The 19221-nt window shown below is 39.3% G+C and overlaps 2 protein-coding genes across 4 annotated transcripts; one reads left to right on the top strand and one right to left on the bottom strand.

Annotated features, from left to right (window-relative positions):
• The first annotated feature begins 1112 nt into the window (after positions 1–1112).
• Positions 1113–10014, top strand: LOC133405607 (chloride intracellular channel protein 4-like). Of its 3 annotated transcripts, XM_061682744.1 has the most exons (7): positions 1113–1276; positions 1567–4554; positions 6648–6757; positions 7677–7802; positions 8845–8951; positions 9391–9572; positions 9661–10014. In XM_061682744.1, the coding sequence occupies exons 2-7, from the start codon at positions 3121–3123 to the stop codon at positions 9820–9822; spliced, it is 2121 nt and encodes a 706-aa protein (XP_061538728.1). In that variant the 5' UTR covers positions 1113–1276; positions 1567–3120; the 3' UTR covers positions 9823–10014. The 3 variants fall into 3 exon arrangements, with proteins under 3 accessions (XP_061538728.1, XP_061538737.1, XP_061538722.1); XM_061682753.1 differs by lacking the exon at positions 1567–4554; XM_061682738.1 differs by having other exon boundaries at positions 1113–4554.
• A 749-nt stretch (positions 10015–10763) lies between these two features.
• slx9 (SLX9 ribosome biogenesis factor) lies at positions 10764–17933 on the bottom strand. The gene is made up of 7 exons (XM_061682760.1): positions 17871–17933; positions 17380–17717; positions 14081–14201; positions 13894–13965; positions 13309–13483; positions 11816–11881; positions 10764–11701 (listed from the first exon to the last, which is right to left on the bottom strand). The coding sequence occupies exons 2-7, from the start codon at positions 17560–17562 to the stop codon at positions 11578–11580; spliced, it is 741 nt and encodes a 246-aa protein (XP_061538744.1). The 5' UTR covers positions 17563–17717; positions 17871–17933; the 3' UTR covers positions 10764–11577.
• Between the last annotated feature and the right edge of the window lie 1288 nt (positions 17934–19221).

Below are 19221 nucleotides of genomic sequence, written 5' to 3'. Positions count from 1 at the left end.
TTTGATAGCATAAAAGCTAACCCTGGGAGAGAAAAGAACATGCGGCGTAACGTGATATGTCACTTTTCTACTCAGTACATTTTAGTCTGTCCTTTTTACTTACCTTTTTTGCCATCTTTTACTGTCCTTTTTTTGCCATCTTTGAGTAGAAGTGCAGACGCTTGTGTACGTCAAAGCATAATAGTACAGACTCTGAAATGCACTTAAGAACAAAAGTATTTTTTTGTGTCAGTTATACACAATACATGTTTTGATAACTATTAATTACAATTAACAATAAAATGCATTGCACTGGTTTAGGTTTTCATTCTATTAAAACAATATGTTCCCACAGCTTGGTAGTGTTGTGAACTGACTAACAGAAATGGGTGGATGGGTCAGGTGTACCCGTCTCACACCCTAAGTCAGCTGAGATAGGCACCAGCTCACCCGTGTCCTGAGTGAGGACATGTAGTATATAAAATGGATAGATGTTTGTAATGCATTGTAAAGAGTTGTTAGTAAATTCAGTTTAGAGATTAAAAGAAAATTTAGTATTATTTTTTTTTCACACATTTTAAACAGTTCCCTGATGTCTTAACAGAAGGTCTATGACGGAGAATACAGCACACCTACCATTTGTCACATTCTGGTTATAATTACTCGGTTTTGGGTGAGGTGGTTCTGTTTCACGTAAACCCAGAGTAAGGTTGTTTTTACCATGACCCTCTATTTTCATTAAAAAAAAAAAAAAAAGAAGTGGCTCGCAACAACTTGTGTCGTTTTGTAAAGTTATTAAAGATTTTGAGACTCCTTCCAGAGCAGAAGTTGTTTAACCCTCCACATCCAGACTGCAACCAGAGAACCATTCATACTGTCACTGACTAGGAACTGAAACCACACTGTCAGGTGTGGGAACCAGGACACCAATGACATACTGTCAAATGCAATATGTAATTCTGTAATTCTGTGCTAAATTAGCAACCATTTTAGTGTCTTTTCAACAGTGCTGTCTAGTGTAGTACTAAAAAAAACTTAAGATATGCCGGGGTTTAAGCCCCAAGTCATGTGGGGATCAGGCTTGGTTTAATCCTCCAGAGAGACTGAGAGCGAGAGAGAGAGAGAGAGAGAGAGAGTGGTCTGATTGTGTTTGTTGATGTCTAACTCTGCTTGAGGTGCAGTACGATTTTTGGTTTTCAACAGGGAAAGACTGACTGCAGCTCCTGAATTTCTGTGCCTAAAAAATTGTGGAGGTCTCGAAATTTGGAATTTTTAACACTGGCTTGTTATCCAAAAGGTATTTTGTATTCCACCCTTGAACCTCTGGACTGACCAAAATCTTATCACAACCAGTTGGGAGCTACCTTAATTAATGAAAGCTTTGGCCGGTAGTCACTTTCTGGAACTATGATTTGAATTGAATGTAATTTTTATGTAATTTGATATAAGTCTGTTCTTAGTTTTGTGCTCCAGCATTTTCATTTCCTATCACTCGCATATTCAGTATTTAGGCTAATTTGTGAACTGATAAAAAAAAAAATGGTATCTTGGGAATCCGTTTTTGATCTGGAATTCTGAACTCCTTAGATAGAGCTACGATCCAAGAAGGTGGCCATTCAGCCCTTTGTACTTTTCCAATGGCACAGTCAGACTTATGGCCAAACCCGGACCTATCAAACTCCACTGTAGTCCACAGCCCAGTCACTTTTTGTTCAGATGCAAATAACCAGAGAGGAAAAAATGATGGGGACAGAGAAGAGGAAGATGAAGAGGTCGAACTTGCTGAAGAGGTGGGGGAGGACATTTTGTTAATGGCTGAGGCAGGACATGGACGAGCTGAAAAAGAAAGCGCAGATCAAGGTGAACAGGAAGAAATGGGAATCCTAGCAATGGCCCTGGTACCAAATGAAATGGCAAGGGAGGAAAAGGAAGGTCAGGGAAGACTGTGGGAGATTGGAGTGGAAGGAACATATGAACAGCCCGACTTAAGGGACAAGCAGACTAAGAAAGAGAGCGGAGTCAAAGAAGTGGGAATCCCAACATTGACTGGAAATCTGTGCCACTACTCAGCAGCAGAGCAACTTGAAAATGACAACGACAAGGAGGAAGGTAATGAAAAAGAAAAAAACGATCAGCATTTGAAAATAGTAGAGAGTACAGAACTAATAGTTGAAGATGTAGAAGAAGCCCAGATAGCCATTGTCAATTATGTCAAGACCAATGAGAACATTTTAGATTTGGGAAGCAAAAATGAGCATGTAGATGTAGAGGAAAAAGCAACAGAGGGGATTATCCAAGAAGAACAACACTCAAATGAAACAGAGATGGTGACTGCTGAAAACCAGAATTACTTTTCAACTGTTGTACAAGTTGAGAATAGCAATTGTTTTGAAAGTGGAGACGGGAAAAAAAAGGCTGAAGTGAGTGAGACAGAGTCTGAGAAAGAGAGTAAAATCCGGCATGAGGAGCATTTAGTTAGAACTCAGAACTTGTGTCACAATACAAGAATGATAGCAGATGAAAATGGGCGACACAAAGAAAATGAAGAGCACAGAAAACGAGAGGAACCAATAGGGAGCAAGGGGAACATACAGAAAGAGGAAAGTTCTTGTGAAACAAATGTGGAGACAGACATTCTGGTTCATCTCTCAGCAATGGTCAAAGATGGAAATGGTATACATGAAAATGAAGAGCACAGAGAGCAAGAGGAACCGATTGGGACTGAGGGGAATTTACAGGGAGAGCAAAGCTCACGTGACATAAAAATGTCAAATGAAGGTCTAGAAACTCCTTACACAACACTGGAAGATGATGAAAATAAAAATGCTGCAAGTAAAGAACAAAACATCCATGAGATTGTGAAAATGAGAGCAGACTGGGAGATGGAGAAAGAAGAACACCTGATAACATTGACCAGAAAGGAAGGTGATCACAGTGTTCAAGCCTCCGTTACAAATTCACAGGATTTCCATGAAAATGCAAAGACAATAGATGAGGCTGCTCACAGTGAACAAGCCTCAGCTACAAATTCACAGGATTCCCATGAAGGTAATGTGACAATGGACGAGGCTGCTCATAGTGCTCATGTCTCGGCTACAATTTCCCAAAAATGCCAACAAGGTGCATTGACCGCTGACGAAGATGATGACAAATGCAGAGGCTTCTCATGGGATTCAAACCTCAGATACTTATTCACAGAAGTCTGATGAAGGTTGGCAGATGAAAGGTGCAGAGACACCCACCCATTTAGAGGACCATGTGAAAGATGTCAGCATTGAGTCAGCTATGCAGGTCAAAGGTGAAAATCTTTATCAGGCTTCACATGCAAGTGTTGTTGAGACTATCCAGTTGCCCGACATGGTGAAACATAATGAAACTTACCCAAGTGACAACATGAACAGCTCGTGGGAAGAAGAATCGACCAACAACATCTTACAACAGGAGGTCCTGAATATGGAGATGCAGGTGATGGCCAAGGTCACAATATCTGCTACAGACAAAGAAACCGAACCAGGTCTTGAAATTAAAGAGCCACCAGATATTGCATTGGTAGCTTCCTTAGTGCAACAAGAAGATGGCATTAGTATTGAACCAAATGGGATATCTGAATTAAAGGAGCAAGAAGAAAATGTTTCCTTCATTGAAATGGATGGAGGTGGCCAAACCCCAGAGGAGAAAGAAGAGCTGAATAAAGACATTGAGCTTGACCACCGGGTTGAGGATATACATTTAAGCACCCAACAAGATGATACAGAGCAGAACATGAATTCACAGAAAGAGGTGAAACTGCTAATGGAGGAGCTCATGTGCGAGGAATCCAGAGTTGATGGGCACGGACATGTACAAGATCAACCTCTGCAGCCTCTCAGCAAACGACACAGAGAAAGTGATGATGTGAGGGATGTGCTAAATCAAGAAGAGATTGCAGAAACTGTGACCATTTTAGATGATGAGATTGAAAAGATAGACAAGAGTCAAAAGAGAGAACTTGAAGAGCTAGGGAATGTTGAGTCAAACGAGGCCTTAGACAACAGGTCAGAGGCAATTGAAGACGAGAAGCCAGTTAGAGAAGAGTTGGCACTGGATATAAATGGAAGAGTCAAAGAATTAAAAGAAGCTATGGACAATGGGATACTTTGTCCTGAGACACAGTCAACAAAGAAGGAAGTGAAACTGTTGTCCACTCGGAGAAAAGATAATGAATGGATAAAAACGAAGCAAGGAGAACCAAATGCAGCTCCAGAAAGAAAACACCAGAAAGAGAATCCAGTAAGAACAGACAGAGAATATTTAACTGACAACTTTAATCTACTCATGAGGGATGCATGGATGAAGGAACTGAAGTCAGTCATTAAAGATGAAGTTCTTCCCAAAAAGAGAGATGATCAGGTAAAGAAAAAGAGGGCGGTGCTGTTGGAGGGTGGACAGTCATTCATTGCTCATCACGAGAGGCAGAAAGAGAAGCGGCACGAGATGATGTCACAAAAAGTGGTGGACAGCCTTTTGCCTCCTGCGCAGGATAACACAACGCACACACCACATGACCAGGACGATGAGATCTCACTTTATGTCAAGGTAATGAAAAAAATATCCTGCAGTCGACCAAACAAAAGCTAAACTATGCTCACTGTGTATAAATAACCTTTCACCCCATTGCCATTTTGCAGCTGCACCTCAGGTCTTTGTTAGTGTAGCGGTTTATATCGCTGACTTTCAGACAACTGGTCCCATTCAATCAGCCCTGAAACGTAATGGCAGCCTGTCAAACATCTAGTAGCGATTCAAGAGAAAGTGTTTCTTGAGTGATACACTTTAAAGACTCTGGTCTGAAGTGATTTCACTGATTTGTTTCTTTTTTTTTTTTTAACCTGTCCTGTTCAACTGCATGGCCTTGCAGAATGGTGGACCTGCATGCCTTTTGTGCTGGAAGTTTTGCAGTGCAACGGGAGTTTGAAATACTCCCTCTGCTCATTTTTACATTTTTTTTTAAATTCTTCTGATGTTCACTGAAAATGCAGTTAGCTAGCAAGCTATCCTAAAAAAATGCATCTTCCCTGAAGTGTTACAGTATGTGTTTTGTCTTTTTTGGGCTACAGTGTCCCTGTAGCGTGGACCTATACGCGGTGTACCGAATGAGGCGGTGGAAAAATGGACGACCCCCGGCAAGCAAGCTCGCGGCTAGCTAGAGGGCTATCGATGAAAAGGAACAAAAATACGGCCCAAACATTTTCCAGTTTTCATCTGGAAGTCATTAAGTCAGTAAATTCAGATAAAAACAAGCCTGCTTGTCAATGCGGATAATATTGAAGGTGAATTGAAATGGCTTAGTGTGGCCTGCTCTCCTCAGCAGGTTCAGCTGACTTTGGTTGAGAGATCAGGTACACAGTGAGTGGACTTGTTGCCAGCCAGTCACGGGGTATATTTGAAGCGCAAAAGAGGTGAAAGAATCCTATCAGGTGTGAAGTTCCCAAAATTGAATTTTAAGTGGCTAAATTTCTTTTGGTACTGTCTCAGCCCTAAAAAGGATGTGTGAGTGTGTGTTTGTTTTTTCTGTCGTAAAAATGATATTCAATAGTTGGAGGCCAATGACAATCCAGACAACCCACTTTATAGATCAGGCGGTAGCAGTGGCAACCCCTCCATGTCCATGTCACTATTCATCACCACCAAATAGGTGGAAAAGTGGTTGTTGGCCCCCCCACCCATCCCCCAGGATTCACACCCATCTTATATAATATATAATAATAGTAATAATTAATAATAATCATCAGCATTATTATTTTGTATCATATAATTATTAATTCTGATTAATAATAAATCATTCTTCTTATTATTATATAATTATTATACATTTATTTTATAGAGCACTTTTAAAGGGTATTCAAAGATGCTTTGCAAGTAATAAAATATAGATAAAAACTAATATATAAAATATAACATGTACCTAAAAAATTATAGTCTTCATCCTTTATTACTTCCCACCATTGCCAGTAGGAAGGTTTAATACCTTGAAAAAATTCACTAATACTATGTGTGAGAGCTGCTTGTCTCACATTTAAACAACACTGGCTTTGTCAGGGAATTTGTTGACTGACTAAATCGAGGTCAAAATCCCCTGCTGTTGGTTAGCATCCGAGGTGATGCTTGAACTGGTTCTTCAAACGTGATCAAATAAAAGGAATTATGTTACATTAGTCTCGCACATATCCAATGCACCAAGTTGAGAGCAATTACTGTATTTGGACTGTCGGAATGTTATACTGCTGGCGGTAGAAAGCTAATCTCTGCATTCTCACGCTGTAAGCTGATTAGCCTCCTGTTTGGTGTTCAGAGTTGTGGGCACAGTAGTCCTGGAAGCAACAAACTTACTGTGCACCCCACACATCCATCACATTGACATTATATTTCATTGTTATACTGTACAATTTTAGAACATTTAAATTCCAACTCACACTGTGCGAGTTTATCGCCTGCAACAGAAAGTCAAACCTAACAATTGAAACATTCACACTAAAACAAATCCTTTTTTAAGTCTATCAAAGCTAATAACCTTTTTAACTTCTTATCTTAGGCATCTTATTGTCAGAGATCTTTTTTTTTTTTTTTTTTTTTTTTAAATTGTTGCTCACATTCACCTGATAGAGTTCTTCATTTGTGTGTGTGTGTAGGCAGGCAGCGATGGAGAAAGCATTGGTAACTGCCCATTCTCCCAGCGACTTTTTATGATCCTCTGGCTCAAAGGAGTGATCTTCAATGTCACCACAGTTGACCTCAAGCGGTAAATATTGGTTTTCATGTAATAGGTGCAGCTCGCAGAGGAAATGTTTATTTGTTTGCCTTAACATGGTGTAAAAACATCCCCAAACATAACAGACTTTCATCCTTGACTAAACTAGAAACATTACAAATCACAATCAAATTGGAGATGTGAATAACAAATGAACACAAACTGTAGAATAAGGGAGTTTCTACCTTTATGACTGTAAAATGTGATTATTTTTATTTTGTATTTCCTTCTCATGTAGTTGTCTTCCTTTTTTTTCAATTCATATGTACATGTTGCCATGTTTAACATGGCATTTCTGTTGCATGACAACATACAACTTGTGTTGTGTGTAACATCCAGGGGGTCTTTGATTTTACAAACACCACTCAGTGGCGTAAGAACACATGGGCACACAGCGGCACACTTAGTTAACGTTGGACATACTGTTTTTCATTTGATTGTTTTATATTTATGGCTTAAATGTGTTCTCATACATACTGTATATTATACAGTAACCTCACGCCATTTCGTGATTCACCCATTGCGATCCCACTATATGGCAGGTGTTTCTGTTAAAGATTTGTTGTTGTTGTTGAAGTACATTTACAATGCGTCTGAAAAGTGTTTAAGTACGTTTAAATGTAATTACAGCGTGCGGGACGGGTATTTTACGGCTTAAACTATGGAACATACTGTGGCATCAGGCATCACTGTAGTTACTGTAATTACAACTTTACGACTCTATTAGCGTAGGTTAGTGATAGACCCTGGCATGTTCCGACTTACATGCAATTTTTTTATTACATGGCCGCAGTACGAACGTAATGGTAAATAGAGAACCCCCTGTATATTTATTTGAGCGGTTGGTTCCCAAACCTAGACCTTTGCTGACCCACCCGACCTGGCCTGTTGCCTTTTGTGTTGTCGTCAGGAAACCTGCTGATTTACAGGACCTCGCTCCAGGGACCAACCCTCCATTTATGACCTTTAATGGAGAGGTCAAGGTCGACGTCAACAAGATAGAAGAGTTCCTCGAGGAGAAACTGACACCACCGCGGTAAACAAACATGAATGCGCTACACCACAGGTGTGTCAAATTCAATGCCCGGGGGCCAGATCCGGCCCCCCACATAATTTTATGTGGCCTCGCGAAAGCAAATCATGTGTGTCAACTTCCATGATTCTTGCTCAAATCTGTTCCAAATCTTTGTATAATATTCATATGTAATAAATAGTAATGAACTATTGGAAGCATGTTTTGCCTCCAAATCCCTTTTACAGTTACTTGAACAATAGTTGAACAAACCATTATCCTTGACTTCTGATTTCAAAACTAATTATCCATCAATTTGTTGTCTATGTTTAATAATATGATGAGGTGATTAAACATTGATATGGTTTTACAATCATAATTGCCCTCTGAGGAAAACCGTATCTACAATGTGGCTCGTGACAAAAAAAAAAAAAAAAAAAAAAAAAAAAAAAAAAAAAAAAAAAAAAAAAGAGTTTGACACCCCTGCGGCCTACACTATAATAAGCAGAGATATTGTAGCAAAAAATACTCACACTCTGTGCTTCATTAGCGGTCCCGATCCTTCTTTAAAAAAGGAGATTTGTTGTTTGAACTGTAGTGTACACTAATAACGTTTCATCTTTCAGTCTCAAGAGATTGAAGACCTCTGGTTAAAATGTTGCCCTGACTATGGCTCTGCAGGTACACTACCATTCAAAAGTTTAGCATCATTTGAAAATATCCTTATTTTAAAGAAAAACTGTTGTTGTTTTTACCAATGAATAAATTGTTCAGAAACAGTCTTGCCATTGTAAATGTGGTAAAAAACAACAATACTGCTTTTCTTTCAAAAATAGTTGCCCCAAACATAAACGGTAACATATAAACTACTCACAAAAAGTTTAAGGTTCACCCTGAAATTTCATGCACAAGCCCAATGTCCCTAACGTTTTTGTAAGCAGTGTAAACACAATGTAACTGTGTGTTTTGATTGAAAACATTAGTTTGTCTGGGTGAGTCCAACCTTTTGAACAACAGTATATGCTGCAAGGGTTTATTCTGTTACATATTGTTTTGATATCACCAGCTACCCCAAACTGGCACCGAAAAATCCAGAGGCCAACACAGCCGGTATTGATGTATTTGCCAAGTTCTCTGCTTATATCAAGAACCCAAGGAAAGACACCAATGACGGTAGGATACAGACAGGTTCTATCACAGGTTCTATCACTTTTCATCTGAAGCTACATAATACATATGGTCCCTTTTAACTGCATGTTTCTATTTTTTTTTTAAATGAAAATAACTTCTAAATCCTTTGCGTATTCCATAAATGTTCAAATTTAGGATTTGTGACCATTAGGATTTGTCAGTCCTTACTTCACTGTGAACTAGTCTTATGTAACCTAATTTTTCCATCTGACTTCTGTAATGATGTTGCTGGTCGGTTACAACATGGCCTCATTCTCTAGTTTACTTCTGTAATGATGGACAAACTTTGACACTCAATTTATTCTTTTGATGGCCAGATATCACGGGTTGAATCACGAAAGCGCAGGTGTTTAACTCAAGACCCATGGGCCAGATGTGTCCCAGAAAAATCATTTAGTGAAGTGAATCTCTTCATTCTCAGCCTTAGAGAAAGCACTGCGGAAGTCTCTTCAGCATCTCGATGACTTCCTGCGGACTCCCCTACCTATTGAGATTGATGTTGATGCCTCAGGAGATATCCCAGAGTCCACCAGGAGCTTCCTGGATGGGCCACAGCTTACCCTGGCCGACTGCAACCTGCTTCCTAAACTCCACATCCTGAAGGTTCACTGTTCTTCATTACTGGACGGCACAGGCACACCTGTCATTTGCAATGGTTTTCTAATTCAAGATTTTCCTTTCCTCTTTCTAGGTGGTAGCCAAGAAATATCGTGGATTTGAGATCCCTGCGGAGATGACAGGCATTTGGCGGTACTTGAACTGTGCCTATCAGAGAGAGGAATTCAACAGCACCTGCCCAGCCGAGAGGGAAATTGAGTTTGCCTATGTTAATGTTGTTAAAAAAGTTAAATAATGTCAAGTTATCAAGTAATCTTGATCAAGGGTGGCTAAATTTGGCCTGGGTGCCACATACTGCCCAATTCATTATTTAATCCAGCCCACAGAGTATTTACATTATCAAGAGTTCTGTAATATTTGGTGCAGCAATCTAGCTGTAGCCCCCCTCCCGGGAATTAAATGCATTAAATTTTTTTAATTGATTGTGTATTAATTTATCTCATTCAATAACAGATTTATGTAACGGTAGATTTAAAAAAAAAAAAAAAAAAAAAAAAAAGTCAGCAAAAAACTACATTTTGGGAATTATTTAATCTAATTTGTTAATTTGATTGAATTACACTATAAACGGTATTGAGAATTAGTTATTGTATTATTACAGATCTAAAAAAAATACATTAATTTATTGGATAAAATAACTGGTTAACTAATCATTAATTAAGAATCAAGTCTTAATTACTGAAATTAGAAAGTGTTACTCAATTATTAAAATAAACTATTAGGCATTTTTACAAAACCATTTTATCTTATTTTCAACCCCACCAACGAATGACCTCTCTCATCTGTCCGTTTTCAAGATCAAATGTGGCTCTTGAGCACAAATGTTTGCTCACCCCTGATCGAGATGAAAAGGTGACAAACGAGGACTTTGCCAATGTAGACTGGATCAGTATCTCGAAATACAAGGTACACACCCGGTCTGAAAATTCATTGTGAATGTAGGTGTACTGTGGGCTCACAAGATGGGTTGCACAATGAGCAAACATTGAAATAAGTCTGTACCAATATTTTTGATCCTTTTTGGTTTTCCTTTTCATTCAAATAATGTCTGAGCCAGTACACTGCAAAAATGAGCATGGTTGTGTATTTCAGTGTAAGCGAACAAGGAATCAAGTTTTTTTATGTTTGACAGTTACAACAAATAGCAAATATACAAAATAATTTCAAAAACCTGTTATACTCTTGCTAATCCATATTTGCATTGTTTTCGTTGCATACCCATTTTAGTACTGTATTAGATTTTATAAACCACAAATCATCATGTTAGTATTGTAACCAGCCAAGCACTTTGCACTGGTATTTTATCAAGAAACTTGTGTTATGAATAACATCAGAATTATTGTTTATCTAGTGATGACCACTCGACAAAATAGGGAAAATTTCAAATTTTACATAAAAAGTCACCTCTCATTACTCTCATGTTAGGAGCTTGAACTTCTTTTGTTTTAGTTTATCAACTCGAATCACAGCTGCCTTTTCACAATTTGGTGAGACAAGAAAATTCCCCAAAATCACCCCGCTGTGTTCTGTCACTGTATCCTTAAAATCGCTATTAAACTGATTTTATTGCTATAGTGCAGAACATAGTAATTTCTTGTTTCCTTTCTTGTCATTTGTTTTCATGGAAAAGTGCATCCCGATAAATGTACATTATCCATAAAATTAATTGGTACACGAAAATAATTTGAACTGGGTTAAGAGCTTCAATTAAATAAAAGTAGGTCTTTGCCATCCTTGTGTGGCATTTATTGGAAATTACAAACCCTTTGGGGGCGTCAATTATTTGCGGATTTTCGCAAAACACTTCACTACATAAATCCATCACACTCACTGAAAGTAGAATTTTATTGCTGATCATCAGCTAAAAACATTACTGAAAGGCTGTTGTCAGAAGAAAAAAAAAAACACAGACATAGTAAACAGGGGTTCTGTAATGGAGGAACGGTGATGTATGGTTTGAATGCAGTAAATAAGTAACATCTTACTGACGTTAACTGGAACCTTCTTCTAAATGCTTTAGTCGCTTCCTCAGATGCTCAGAGATCTCGTTGAGAGGATTCCTTTTGCTGCTGAGGATTTTCACCGCCTCACCAAACCTACTGATTTCTGACTCCCTGTAGAAATAAGAAGACATAAGAAAGACATGCAGACATAAGAAAATAAGCACATTTCATTTGATGCTTGTTGTTAATAACACTGACTAATAATTTGTCAAAAAAGTGACTTACAAAAGTTTGCGTTTCTGTAGCGGTCTCATCTGACTGAAATCAGTTGCCGTGCTCTTCTTGACTGGCCTGATGGGTTAGTTAAAAACAATACTTATAATAACAAATAAAATTCACCAACAAGCACATGCACGACACGCTGAATCTTGACCACTGTTCAAAATAAATTGTTACATGTTGAACTTATGTGTATCATGCGTGTTGGAGACACTTGGGGCCTCACGTACAAAGACTTGCGTCGATTTAGTACTGAAACATGGCGTACGCTCAAATCCAGAAAACGTCGTACGCACCAAAATATCCAGATGTATGAATCTGTGCGTACGCATGAATCCAAGCACATTCCCTTCGTACATTCCAATCAACGTGGAAATGAGCGCACGTTGGAGTAGCCGACTCCTCGCTGTCCACGCCCACATTTAAATATGCAAGTCATATTTAAATGAACCCTGCCCCTGACATCCCGATCTCTGCATAATCAGGAAAAAAGGACAATGACCAAGGTAATGAAGAAAAATATTTTTTCTGAATGTGAAGTTGCTCAATGAAGTGAAGGTGCGCAAGAAAATCCTCTTTGGCACTCTCTCCTCTGGCGTTAACAACTGACTGGGACAGCACGTGTGCGGCTGTCAATGCTGTGGGGTGGAACAGGGTACGCACGCTGAACTCAAAAATAAGTGGTCAGACATTAGATGTGAAGCGGAGGACAGCTGCCCACCGCCACAGTGTGGTCAAAACAGGCGGAAGAACCTGCACGGAGGGCCTCACCCCGTTCAAGGAGAGAATCACTGCGATCCTGGGTGACACTACTCTTTGCGGTGGTGGGAGCACATGTGGCCGACTCTGACCCCCCCCCACAAGGTTAATACCATGTATTAACGCAATTACGCTCCAACAACCAGCTGCTGCCGCACCCGTGTAGACTGATAAAAAGAGTCCTTTGAATTTACTTAATTTGAACACGTACATTGGTTGCATGTGATTAAAATTACGTAATTTAGCCCTCTTCTCCTAAAAAAAAAAAACAACAAAAAACATTTTAATCATGTGCAACCAATGTACATGTTCAAATTAAGTAAATTCAAAGGACTTTTTTTCCGTGCATGTGCTGGAGTCACAAGAAGCGATTGTGAGGGCAATAGGCGGCATAAATGATTGCCTTGATCAATTAATAGGTGTCCTCACAAATATCAGTGATTCATTAAATACACTGGTTAAATTAATTCTGAGTCCTTGCCTCAATTAGATTGTTGAAATCAAATGTTGCTGGGCATTCATTGTTCATTAGTCCTAATTGTTCATGTGTCTCTGATGTACGCCAGCCATGCAGTTGGCGTGAGGCACCGCAAATTTCCACGGTCATTTCACTCTTGATACATTTTATCTTTGCCGTGAAAAAGAACGTACATCACGTTTTTGTGCGTACGCACCTTTTGTACATGAGGCACCTGGTCTCCACAAACTATACACAACACATGAATTTTAACTGTACTTACACTTTACTTTTCCGGCGAGCTGTGGGGGCTATGCAGGCTGTGGTAGCCGGGGCGATGAGCTCCGACAGCTCAGGCAGGGCTTCCGCAAGCACACTCATGTCTCCCACTACCGGAGTGGCCTGCCGCCGGGCCTGTGCCGCTTGACGCTCCTTTGTCAACTTGATAATGCTTATCTCTGTGGAAGAAACCCAAACATAGTGAGCAGGCTAGGTAAAGCCCTGTTTCCGCCAAGCAGTATGGTTTAGTCACTTTCCGTTGCATTTTCAATGTCAAACATTTTAAAGGGGACATAGGTTAAATATGCACAACCAGTTTAAGGTTTGGGCACAGTTTATCATCCAATAGCACTAGAATGTGTCAAATCTTTAGTGCATATTGAGGTCAGAACAGATCTTCCAGTCAATTCTATTTACTCAGATGTTCTCCAATCAAGCTGTTACAAGCTATCCTTGTAACAAATGAGGAATATTCAATCAATAGTGTTGGTACTTGACAGAATGCTTGATCTCTGCATTCAAGAATACAAAAAATTTAATTTCCTTGGAACACCCAATGTGATGAATGGTAAATATAAAATTAACTCACTGTTGAGCCATCGTTCCCTTCTTTCTTTCATCTTTTCTTTCTTTGACTTGACTTTCTTTTCTTCAGAGGTTCCTTAAAAGACACGCACGGACACACACACAAACACAGGAAAGTGTTTGCTTACTGACGATGACATGAGACAAGCTAATGTTGTATTAAATGTCGCGAGGATGTTGGCAAAGCTTACCTGCCTTGGCAGGTATGGGGGCTGCTGGAGGGTCTTTGAATGTTAAGGTCTGTCTCAGGGCTTCTGGAGCAATTTTTGTTCCTGAAAATATCCCAGCAGGGGAAGACATTTGGTCCTGGGTCTGCAGAATTAAGCATAAGAATTGTATTTGTTACTATAGATTAATGTGGCTATCAATTATTCAGTGGATAATACAATTGACTGTCTTCACTCAAAGAATAAATAACAACATTAGCCATTTAAAACAAGAATAAAAAAAAATCTAAACGAGAGCATCTAAATGGGTAAGATATCGCAAATTTATCCTGAATTTTAGTTTTTGTTTAAAATAAACATGATATTTTACCCATGCATCCATTTTCTGAACTGCTTATCCTCAAGTGGGTCGCAGGTGTGCTGGAGCTTATCCCAGCTAACTTCGGGCAGGAGGTGGGGTACACCCTGAACTGGTTTCCAGTCAATCGCAGGTCACATATAACCAAACAACCATACGCACTCACATTCACACCTACGGGCAATTTAGAGTCTTCAATTAACCTACCATGCATGTTTTTCGGATGTGGGAGGAAACCGGAGTACCCGAAGAAAACCCACACAGGCACGGGGAGAACATGCACACTCCACACAGGCGAGGCCGGGATTTGAACCGCGGTATTCAGAACTGTGAGCCAGATGTTAACCACATACATTTATATCAGAAACCATTTATACTGAAATACCAGAAGAGACAGATATTATATACAAGCTATATATGAGATTCCAAACAAGTATCTTTGGTGGCCTCATCATGCCCGAAAACTCACTATTTCTTCACTTCTTTGAAACCCAAACACTTGCCTTGAAACCATATTTTGGAACCCCAATCCTTGCTTGATACTACTAGAATTTAAGAGTTAATCTTGTAAGCTTTTATTGTTCTGGAAAGGTTTGAAGAATGTTGCAATGTTGGAGGAGGACATTTTGAGCATTTAAAATTAAACTCCATAAATGTACAGTAATCGCAGATGAACCGAGGCCTGCCACAAAGCAACAGCAACTTCTGGCGGATTACAAGGAAAAGCTGGCATCATTACTGAACAGCCCCCCGGCAACGAGACTGACTTTGACAATGACGAGAGGGAACCCGGCGTGTTTGATGGATAACTTGCCCAGCTGTTAATTTCGTATACAGAAGATAAGGACTTTGATGGATTTGGGGGGAGGATTGATCCAAAAAAAAAATAATGAGAGTACATTGTCAAATACTTCAATAAAGTACAACTGAACTCAGTTTTGTCCCTCTGCCTTTTTAAAAACATTGTTTTAGTGTGCATGCATGCTACCGTATGTTTTAAGATAGCGTATGTTTTACCATGCCTGCGCCCAATAATACAGTGCGCCTTATCTATGTGTTAAATACAGAAATAGACACCGTAACTGAGACTGTGCCTTTTAATACGGCGCGCCTTATGGTTGTGAAAATACTGTAATTGAGGCTCCCAATTTGTCTTTATACAGTCCTGCTCACCATTATTGGCACACCTTAATTTTTTCACATAACCTGTATAGTATCTTCAGAAATAAATGGAAATGTACCAAACTTATATCATCGGAATCTTTTAATTTGAAGTCCAAAGTAATTTAACAATGAATTTTTTTTTTATTTTTTTTTACAACTTACATATTGTAATTTCAAAGAAAGAAAAACAGAAAATATCATGTGCAGCAATACTGGCACCTCTCCTTAATATTCTGTTGCACACCCTTTGTCAGCGATGGCAGCCTCCAAACGTTTCTTGGATCGATCTAGAAGCTTTTTGCTCTTCTCTGGTGGTACTTTCTCCCACTATTCCTTTGCAATTAGTTCAAGCTCTTGAACATTTGCAGGGTTCTTTTCCCCCATGGCAGATTTCAGCTCCACCCAAAGATTTTCATTTCGATTTCGATCAGGACTCATTTAAGGCCATATTAAAACAGTCAATATTTTCCTTTTCAATGATTATTGTGTGCTTTTGGTTGTGTGCTTTGGGTCGTTGTCTTGCTAGAGGACCCATGATCTGGGCCTCAAATAAAGTTTTCTTACACTGGGTAAAACTATTTGCTCTAAAATCTCTTGATCATTTTCTGATTTCAAGATACCTGTGATACAGTCAAGGCCTCCAGTACCAGATGCAAGAAAGCACCACAGCATTATGGATAGTGCACCATGCTTGACTGTTGACAGGGTGTTCTTTTCCTTAAAGGCTTCATTGCGCCGTCTGTAAACAAACTGTTTGTGTGCGTTGCCAAAAAGCTCTATTTTTGTTTCATCTGTCCATAAAATGTTGTTTATCATTTGCTCTTTTGTGTCAACCAAGTTCTCTATAGAAACATGTTGTTTCACTTGATTCATTTTCTTCAGGAGATATTCCACATTTAGTACTTAAACTTCATGGGTGCCAATAATAGTGAGCAGAACTGTAACTGCCTAAATTCAGAGATATAAATATACAACAAACTATGATCCCCAAACTCTTTAATATAATTTCAATAGAACATTACCCTAAAAAATAAGTTGCTTATAGCCTATGTTCTTTAAAAAGATGTACCAGAACTGTGTTCATGCACATCCAGCGAAGACTCTTTGTAACTTCCACTAACTCAAGCTAAACTTAGCTACTCCCAAATATATAAAGCCTGTCTCGGATTTGAAATGTTTCACTTCATCATGCTTCCTTGACACCACCAATTACTGTACTACGTTCCAAATTAGACATGGATCTGGCAGCATCATAAGGTATAATAGAAAGCGCACAAAAAACTTCCCGGGAAAATGTGTGTTCGTGTACACATACATATTGTTGTATATTTGTCAGTGTTTTTTTTTCCTATGAATTGAAAAAAATATATATCAAATAAAAATGTAATAATTATTTCGCTGTCACTTTTAGTACTGGGTCGAACGCTGGACGAATGATTAGCACATACGCCTCACAGTTCTGAGGATGCGTGTTCAAATCCCGGCCACGCGACTGTGTGGAGTTTGCATGTTTTCCCTGTGCCTGCGTGGGGTTTCTCCGGGTACTCCGGTTACCTCCCACATCCCAAAAACATGCACGGTAGCCTAATTGAAGGCTCTAAATTGCCCGTAGGTGTGAATGTGAGCATACCCCAGCATACCCGCGACCCTAATGAGGCTAAGCAGTGCAGAAAATGGATGGATGTTGGTACTCTGGTAGGGTGGGAGAAAAATGAGCAAGGTGCCTTGCTCAAATTTTGTTTTACGTTTAACAGTTACTTGTGACTGAAAGTACAGTAGACATTATTCAGTTGCCACTTACTTGCATCTTCCCTGTAACTTCAGGAAAGCCATTGTCCACATGTGAATGACTTGGCTGGTGCGTTAGGCAGGCGAAAGGCTCGTCCGACCCTTTGCCTTTGGACGAAGCGCAGCCCGGCAGCCACGTCAGCTTCACAGCTTTCTGATGCAACTTCTGGCGGACGTTCTTAATTTTTCCAACCATTTTTCCGACGAGTCAACCTGCTTTTGCGATACTGTGAATATATATATTTCCTCACAAACTACACCTCGGGTTTGGTTCCTTTAACACGAGTGAATGTCTTCTTCGTCCACTGCGTGACGTCTGGCTTTCTGGGGCACTTAGCGCCACCTTGCGTTCTGGAGGTAAAGCAAACAAACAAAACCTAAATGTTATTCTTTCACTCTGACATTTGACGACTTTTTATGTAGTGACACAAAATACATAAAAAAATCTAAATATTTATAATTCTTTCTACAGGTACTACAAAGTTTGTGTACAAGACTGTTTACCTTGCTCTCGTTACACATACATATGAGGTGATACTGGATAGATATGCTCAGGACTAATCACGACATTCAAATAAGTACTGCGCACACTGACAACGCGCTCAAAAGAGGTTGGGTTGCAGAAACGGCGTTGTCCAATCAAGTCGTCCCTCTCGTCCAATCAGTCTTATCTATGGGCTGAAATATGTGCCAGCAGGAACCAAAGCGAATCATTTATGTTTTAAATTTAATTTCTACACTTGAATAATTGCATTAAAAACTGAATTTGAAAAACATAATTTGAATCTTATTTTTTTTCATTTGAAACATGGCATTTAAAAACTGAATCTGGATAGTATAATTTTCAATTTAATTTATCAGTTTGGAACTGAAGTCCAATAAACTGGACGTAATAATTTTTTATCCGCAATAAAATTCAAATTATATATTTTCATATTCAGTTTGATCATTTCAGATTCAGTTTGACAAATTCAATTTCAAACTAGAGGTGACAGACACCCGGGGACTCTAAGGAATAGCAATCGATCGGCGAAACACAGATCTTCTCTTCGGCCAATCAGCGTCCTGGGGTTTTGAGCATGTGACATAGGGACTCTCTGGAAAGTCAAATCTTCTGACCAGCTACAGTATTTTAATCTTCATACCACCTTTCCTTAACATTGTGGAATGCATAATATGATCAGAAAGAGGTAAAAAGATGCTTCCTCTGGAACATAGTAATGGACATACCACACCGACGTGACTCTGACATCATAACGTCATCCAGGCATTGAACTCCTTGCCTTAGGCTTTACTGCCACCTACGGGTACAAACGGCACACAACACATCTCGATACAGACAGGACTGTTTCAAATGAATTTAGGGGCTTTACATGAAGGAATTGGAGTCCAGGCCTTAGGCAGCCGTTGTGCAATTTATTTTTGGACATTTTTTTTTAAAGGGTTCAGGTATTTAGTTTTTGAGCAAGGGTGCCTCTTTTTTGGAAGTGCCCCATTCCAAAGGTTTCTCTGCCACCTCTGACAAAAGCAGTGTGATGTAGCCTCCTACACACACACACACACACTAGACTACAATTCATTCTCCAAAAAATGTGCAAACAGAATCATGTGATTAAAACTTGGTCAATGTGTAAGGCTCCTAAAAAAACAAGTTCAGGAAATTGACAAAAGCTGGAGCCAGATAGTTTTCTCTGATAAGGTCATGGTGATGACACAGTAATGACTCAATAACACTGATCCAAGCTAAAGAACAGTATGGATTTTGAATATTAATCTAGAAAACTATTAATATTGCAGAGCCAACACAATTTACTTACAGTATATTGGGCAGCCACAATGTTCTGACCTGTGTCAC

Source organism: Phycodurus eques, chromosome 1, assembly GCF_024500275.1.
Source record: "Phycodurus eques isolate BA_2022a chromosome 1, UOR_Pequ_1.1, whole genome shotgun sequence".
NCBI classification, from domain to species: Eukaryota; Metazoa; Chordata; class Actinopteri; order Syngnathiformes; family Syngnathidae; genus Phycodurus; species Phycodurus eques.
This window is presented reverse-complemented; position numbering and strand designations above follow the sequence as displayed.

What these genes read in the sequence shown, in the direction of transcription:
- slx9 (XM_061682760.1), bottom strand. Translation starts at nt 17,562, where the DNA reads ATGGTTGGAAAAATTAAGAACGTCCGCCAGAAGTTGCATCAGAAAGCT. An exon ending in AAGGGAACGATGGCTCAACA is followed by an intron (nt 13,484 to 13,893) that starts GTGAGTTAATTT and finishes TTTCTTCCACAG; the next exon opens with AGATAAGCATTATCAAGTTG. An exon ending in CTACAGAAACGCAAACTTTT is followed by an intron (nt 11,702 to 11,815) that starts GTAAGTCACTTT and finishes TTATTTCTACAG; the next exon opens with GGAGTCAGAAATCAGTAGGT.
- LOC133405607 (XM_061682744.1), top strand. Translation starts at nt 3,121, where the DNA reads ATGATGACAAATGCAGAGGCTTCTCATGGGATTCAAACCTCAGATACT. An exon ending in ACCACAGTTGACCTCAAGCG is followed by an intron (nt 6,758 to 7,676) that starts GTAAATATTGGT and finishes TGTTGTCGTCAG; the next exon opens with GAAACCTGCTGATTTACAGG. An exon ending in AAGGAAAGACACCAATGACG is followed by an intron (nt 8,952 to 9,390) that starts GTAGGATACAGA and finishes CTTCATTCTCAG; the next exon opens with CCTTAGAGAAAGCACTGCGG.